At 51.1% G+C, this 7,314-nt stretch overlaps 1 protein-coding gene across 1 annotated transcript; it reads left to right on the plus strand.

Moving 5' to 3' along the window:
- The first annotated feature begins 3,572 nt into the window (after positions 1-3,572).
- Positions 3,573-6,280, plus strand: SOX11 (SRY-box transcription factor 11). The gene has a single exon (XM_039715613.1). The coding sequence runs from the start codon at positions 3,888-3,890 to the stop codon at positions 5,097-5,099; it is 1,212 nt and encodes a 403-aa protein (XP_039571547.1). The 5' UTR covers positions 3,573-3,887; the 3' UTR covers positions 5,100-6,280.
- Positions 6,281-7,314: the final 1,034 nt, after the last annotated feature.

Genomic DNA, 7,314 nt, shown 5'->3' on the forward strand with positions numbered 1-7,314 from the left:
TCCCACACGTTCCCCTGGCAAAGTCATTTTGGGCTCTCCAGGCAAAAATCTGCAGCACAATTCAGAACAAGCAAGAAATAAATAGCCCAAAGAACACTGCACTCATAGTACTGTTTATCATCAGAGTTAGCACAGGCTTTCAGTTTACTCAAATTTAACACAGAGAGCAGGCCCTGTAAGGAGAGGGAATATCCTCATATCCTCCACTTTTCTAAAACACTATTTCTTGAATAACAAACCTTTTTTTGCTCATATTTAATTCCTGTTTGGTAGTCAAAATCTTTGTAAGGGCTGCGTAAGGTCAGTCTCTTAAAAACACGCCTCACTTCACCTTTCTAAGCACCGATGGGGGTACATGTAGGCACACTGGGCCACATGCAGAGGACATGTATTCCTGCATGAAACGTTCCCTGCTGCTTCAGGCCCCTGCAGGCACCTCACCAGCTTCCTGCCAGGACATCTCAGTGCTTCCACTGCCATTCTCATGCCTCAGGTCACTCAGAATAACCCACCTCCCGAGCTAGAGTACTGGGAAACCCAGGGTAGATGCAGACCCACAAAAACAGACTCCATCCAAGGAGAAAAGCATTAAGCTCTTTAGTGAATCCTGTTTTACCTGGCTTTTTCCCACTTTCTGGGGTAGCCCAGCCTCCTATTGACCTAGATAATGGGAAGATGATTATTCATTTGAATTTCAAAAGAACGAGTAGTGGGCTGTTAGCTCTAACTGCTGCACTCCAATAAGAATATACATGCATACATACAATTACTGAACAGCTTTTAGAACATAAAATTATTTAATTTTAACAGTAATATCTACTTATTCATGTACGCGTTTAATCAGATTTCTAAAATCCTCGAGATTTTTTTTTTGTTTTATAGAGTGTGGCTATTATTTGTCGGTCTGTTTTCAGCTTCATTATCTTCCTAGCGCTACCCTTAAAATACAACAAAAACCAACCAAAACATAACATGAATAAGCATGAGAAAACAGTAATGCTGTTTATATTTAACAGATCACTTTTGAGGAAAAATTGAAATGCTGCCAAGACACTGCCAACACAAAAATAGAAAAGTAGGATTTATGAAAATTATCTGATGCCCATAGTATTAACACACATCTTCACAGGGACACACATGAGGGAGTGGAAATATCCCAGAAGTCTGGTGTAATGACAGTGGATTCAAATGACACCAAAGCTTTATTAAAAATTATCTCACCCGATCTTAATGTGTTAAATGTCAGATTCTGTCACCCTGGCATATTGAGTCCCAGTCTTATCAATATTGATTATATGCCTTCCATTGCAATTGAGTGAAAATTTTCCAAAATAGTTTATGGCTTTTGTAAAATGATTTGAAAAAAAATAGCAGTACTTTGTGAAAACTCATTGATTTTATTCATTTCACAGGAAATAAAGATTCAATTTTCATTTCATCAGCTTGAATTTTATGCAACTATATGACATAATGAAATCTCCCATAAATGCCAACAACAAATTAAAACATTTTGACACTCTTCATTTTGCAAAATTACACTATTATTTCTATCTGGATTTAAAATGCATGTAAAAACTGCAGTTCTCTCACTAGGTATCTGAATACTGGTACTTAGAGAGGAATACTGTAAGTATTAGTAAGAAATAGGTTTAGGTGAGACATTGGTATTCTGCTGTCAACCTTGCAAAGGTCCCAGCAGTATCAAAGCTGCCTTCCCAAGGCAGTCAGGCACCTACACACTCCCGAGACTCCTGCCCACGTCATCGTTACAAGAAACATCCTCTCAATTTTTTACAAAATCCTGCTGACACAGAAGGCTCTACAGTGTGCCCAGTCTGAGCCAATAGAGATTCCTGCTCGCCCAGATGGAGCAGGAAGTGCCACACTCACAGTCCTCTCGGAAGGAATGCCCTGTCCTGCCAAGAGCCCTCCCCGGAGACCACAGCGACCACAGCTGCGACAGGAACTCGGGCACTCCCTCCCAGAGGTACTGCACCCTCTTCTCATGTGGTTTCTCTACATTTTAACATTTTATGACAGGTTGAGAAACCTGCCAGTCAAATTTTCCGTTTTTTCCCCTGTGTCTTAAAGGATGGACATTATTATGGAGCTAGATTGTACCATGAAGTGCAGTCAGAAGAACAGAGAAAGGTGGCAACGAGCCTCAGAGCAGAAATCATGGCTGGGCACAGTCCTGGAGAGGCAGAGCACTAATTTTCAAACCCCATCTTTACAATGAAGTAACTGAACCTTCTTCAGCTCTGCCCTTTTCCTTCCCCCTGCTCTGTACACCCAGCTGGGGTCGGGCAAGGAAGGTGACACAACACCATGTATCTGTCTCAAATGTATCCTTCAAGCTCCACCTGACTCCTGACAAGCGCAGCCCTAACCTATCCCCACAGCTAAAAGGGGTGTGTGACGTTTTGGGTTTTTTTGGTTTTGTTCCTGTAACAGCACTAGCCACTCTGCAGCCCTATGATATCAGAGTCACATCATCCAAACACAGTAATTTTGCTGTAGACTGAGGAAAATGAACCATTGGGACAATTAGATGATGCGACAGGGTACGTACTGCCCCATTAGCACCAGTTCATAGATGTGCTCGGGCAGAGGAGAGGCTGCGCTCATTCCTCTCACTGTCATTACGTCCCTATACAGACAGCAACCATCACAAAACTTATTAAACTTTCCCTTTTCTAATAACTGCAAAGGTAGCTGGAAAAGCACAAAGGAATGCATAAAACAGTATGTGAACTCGTTTCCAGCATACTTTTTGCAATTAAAATGACCACAGGTGCGCAGCACGCTGTCAACCTTTGGATTTTAGATATTCTGTGATAAAATCAAACACGGGATTATCCGGATAGGTGTATCCCCTACAGCGTCCTGAATAACTCGGTGTTTCCGAGAAAACAAACGCACAAACAAACAAACAGAAAATCATCACTGTTTGATGCTTTGGGGAAGGTGTCTTTATCCTCTGCCTACCCCACGCGCTCAGTGCCTCCAGGTGGGTGCGACGATTCCCACGTCCCTCCTGCGGACAGCCCGGGCCCCCCGGGGGACAGGGGGAGCTCCCCCAGCCCGGTCACCGCCGACCAGCAGGCCGCAGCCACCGAGGCACCGTCCGCATCCGCAGGGAACCGGGAGCGCACCAGGCTCTACCCTGCGTCCCCCCAGCCCCGTTCTTTACCGAGCAGACACCGAAACAAGCCCTGGGAGGCCAGGGAACCGAGGCGCCCGCGGGGTGCAGGGGAGCAGGAGCCATGTGCGGAGCGCGGAGCACGCCATGCCCGCCGAGGCGCGCCCGAGCCACGCGGGGCTCCGCGGCCTCCGGAGGGAACGAGACACGGGGGAGCCGCTGCCCCGCGCCGCTCCGCGCCCGGCGGCGGGGGCCAGCGAACGAAGTCCCCCCACGGCGGCACTGCCGACCCCCGGGCGGAGGGGAGGACAGGACTGGGCCGAGCCGGGCGGGACCGGGTCCGCCGGGAGCCGCGGAGCGCCGGCGGCGCCTCCTCCCCGCGCGGGGGTGTGTCAGCGCCCGGCGAGGGGGGCGTGGCGGCGGGCGGCGCCGAGCGGCGCCATTGGCCGGCGGCGGCAGTGATGTCACCCATATGAGGCGCTGATAACGCGCGAGGCGCGGAGCCGGGAGTTTCGCAGAGCGGGCAGCGCGCGCAGGGCGGGCGGCGGCGGCGCGAGGCCGGGGACGGGCACAGCGCGCGCCCAGCGCACCAGCCCAGCCGCAGCCGCGGCGCCCGCCCGGCCCCGCCTCGCTGCGCGGCGCGCTGGGGAGCTCGCAGCAGGGGCAAGGTGCGGCGGTGGGAGGGGGCGGCGGCGGAGCGGCTTTGTTGGCTCGGAGGGGAGCGGCGCCTCGGCGAGAGCCCACCATGGTGCAGCAGGCGGAGAGTACGGAGGCGGAGAGCAACCTGCCCCGGGAAGCGATGGACACCGAAGAGGGCGAGTTCATGGCTTGCAGCCCCGTCGCTTTAGACGAGAGCGACCCGGACTGGTGCAAAACGGCGTCGGGGCACATAAAGAGACCGATGAACGCGTTCATGGTGTGGTCCAAGATCGAGCGGAGAAAAATCATGGAGCAGTCGCCGGACATGCACAACGCGGAGATCTCCAAGCGCCTGGGCAAGCGGTGGAAAATGCTGAAGGACAGCGAGAAGATCCCGTTCATCCGGGAGGCGGAGAGGCTGCGGCTCAAGCACATGGCTGATTACCCCGACTACAAGTACCGTCCCAGGAAAAAGCCCAAAATGGACCCGTCGGCCAAGCCCAACGCCAGCCAAAGTCCCGAGAAAAACGCGCCCGCCAGCAGCGGCGGCAGCAAGAGCGCCAAGAGCTCCAGCAAGAAGTGCAGCAAGCTGAAAGCCTCCTCCGGCTCCTCGCCTCCCAAGCCGGGAGCCAAAACCGCCCACCACGGGGACTACGCGGGAGACGAGTACGTCTTCGGCACCCTGAAAGTGAGCAGTAAGACGGTCAAGTGCGTCTTCATGGACGAGGAGGAGGATGAGGAGGAGGACGAGGACGAGCTGCAGCTGCGGATCAAGCAGGAGGCGGAGGAGGAGGACGAGGATGAGGAGCCGGGGCCGCAGCAGCTGCGGCGGTACAACGTGGCCAAAGTGCCGGCCAGCCCCACCTTGAGCTCCTCGGCGGAGTCCACCGAGGGGGCCAGCCTGTACGAGGAGGTGCGGGGCGGCGCCGCGGCGGCGGGCGGCGGCAGCAGACTCTACTACAGCTTCAAGAACATCACCAAGCAGGGCCCGCCGCCGCCGCAGCAGCCGCCCGGCCTCTCCCCGGCCTCCTCCCGGTCCATCTCCACCTCGTCGGCCGGCAGCGAGGAGGCGGACGACCTGCTCTTCGACCTCAGCCTCAACTTCTCCCAGCACGGCCACGCCGCCGCCGAGCTGGGGGCGGGCGCCGCCGGCGGCAACCTCTCCCTCTCGCTGGTGGACAAGGACCTGGACTCCTTCAGCGAGGGCAGCCTTGGCTCCCACTTCGAATTCCCCGACTACTGTACCCCGGAGCTGAGCGAGATGATCGCGGGCGACTGGCTGGAAGCAAACTTCTCCGACCTGGTGTTCACGTACTGAGCGGGGGCGGCGGCCAGGGCGGGCGGCGAGAGCGGCGGAGCTGCAGCGGCGCGACGCCGGCGATGATGATGATGATCATGATCATGATTAAAAAAAAAAGTCTTGTTTTCTTTAAAAAAAATCTCGAAGTTAGTTCCGAGCCCGGGAGTTGTGATTTTATTTTTCTTTTTAAATTTTTTTTGGTTTTTTTTTTTTAATTTTTATTATGTTTGGTGATCACAACAACAACAGCAAAGGCAAATGGGACTGGGGGAAAAATGATACAGAAGGCGCTGTTTGAAGCTTGTCGGTCTCTGATTGAAGTCTGGAAGATGGTCTGCAAAGAAGTCTTTTGGCAGCACAACTGTTACTCAAGGGGGTTTGTGGATTTTTATTTTTTTTTCCCGTGAGAGATCTTAATGAACTGTTATGATTTTTTTTTTTTTCCGAAAGGGACCATTGCAACTTTTTTTGGAGGGAGAAAACTGATGTCTTCTATGCATCCGATTTTTAACAAAGCTGCAGGGAGCTTGAAAAAATGCAGACTGTACAAACGCTTACAAATAACTGAACTGACTTAAGATCAGAGTTTACTTTTCAGATCAAATTGTTTATGGTTTTACAAATGTGATTTCTACTTGCCAACTTTTTTTTTTTGTAACTTGTTCCCTTATACCTCCTTGATTGAATACCAGACAGCCTAGACCTCAGTACAAAAAGGTATTGAAACATTTTTGATACATAACAGACCTCAGTCTTTTTTAAAAATTAATATATTTTCAGGCGTATTTTTGTACAGTGAAAAGGGAACATTCTTGCTGTGTTTTTTCAGTAAGACTTTTCAGGCACTTCTTCCCTTTTATTTTCTTTGTTTTTCTCTGTTTTTAGCATGCAAGTTTGTTGGTACGTTACGTCCTGGTTTTAAAAGGATTAAAATTTTAAAAAATAATCCTTGCATCTAAAGGCCTTGTGGTTTAAAGAAAAAGAAACAAACACTTTTTTTGTACAGCTATAGTTCAGATTTGTTCAATATTTGTAGGTAAAGATTTATTGAAAATGGTGATATAGACCTCAGAGCTGTTATCTTAGTTTAAAAGATTGTATATGTACTGTACTATAGTAGGATTTTATGTATCTCATACGCTGTGATATGTGGATGGGGCCCCAGATGGAAGGTATGAAACTGGATTCTCGATTTTAGCAAAAAAAAAAAAAGAAAAAAGGCACATAGTTTAAAAAGTTTCTCATGTTGTGCAATATAATCTAAAGTACAGACCATCTGCATATTTTGTAGCAAATGATGGCAAAAGCAGACTTGTGCACTGTCAACATCATAGCCTGTTTTTTTTTTTTTTTTTAAATGCTGAAAGTCTGTATCTTTACAATTTTAATAAATCAGCTGGAACTGATAGAAACTCGTATCGCAATTAGTGTCTGTAGCAGTGACGCTGGAGATGCCGTGTTGTCACCCCTCGCCCGCGGAGGAGCGGTAGCTGTAGGCTGTAGTGCATGAGCAGAGCTAGGGGGGGAGGAGAGTCAGGACTGCTTCTTTTCCTTTTTTCCCTCCTCTCGTCGCCTTTTTCCCACCGGCTTTGCTCCGCGGGGCCGGGGTTTGCTTGCTGCTTGCCCGGGGCCGCTCCGGGCAGCGGCAGGCTGGCTCGCCCCGGGCATTTTCGGCTCCGCCGCCTCCCCCCGCCCTGCGGCGGGGATGAGCCCCGCTCCTGGGGGCGGCCCGGGCCCCGCAGCCCTTTGCGGGGCGGGGGGCTCCGCTGCGGGGCCGGCTGCCGCTCTCGCCGCCGCCGCCGGGAAGGCGACTCTCCCCCCTCTGCATGCTCCCGGTCTTCTCCCCGCTGGGCTTTTTCCTCCCCTCTCCCGTTTGTGATGAATACCCTGGGCCGGACTCGAGGTGGAGATGCTGAGGGTAGCGGTGCTGCATCTCCTCCGCCCCGGGCAGCGCTCGGCCCGCCGGGGTGGCCCCGGAGAGCCGCCCGCCGCTCCGGGCAGGCAGGGCAGGGCAGGGGGTACCAGCTTCGGCTGTAGGTAAGCAGACTTTGTCAGTGTGCTTTTTTTTTTTTTTTTTTTTTTTGACTTTAGCAGCCATCGGATTTCAGTTGTGTGCTCTGAAATAGCTGCTGATGGCAATAAACAGACTCACGAGGTGGAAGTTTGTTTCTCAAGAAGTTTACTTTTTTATCTGATAGGCATTGGTAAATTATTACTACTTTTTTTTTTTTCT

This window comes from Passer montanus, unplaced genomic scaffold (genome assembly GCF_014805655.1).
Source record: "Passer montanus isolate IOZ18808 unplaced genomic scaffold, ASM1480565v1 scaffold34, whole genome shotgun sequence".
NCBI classification, from domain to species: domain Eukaryota; kingdom Metazoa; phylum Chordata; class Aves; order Passeriformes; family Passeridae; genus Passer; species Passer montanus.

Excerpts from the sequence above, each read along its gene's own strand:
- SOX11 (XM_039715613.1), top strand. The coding sequence starts at position 3,888 with ATGGTGCAGCAGGCGGAGAGTACGGAGGCGGAGAGCAACCTGCCCCGG.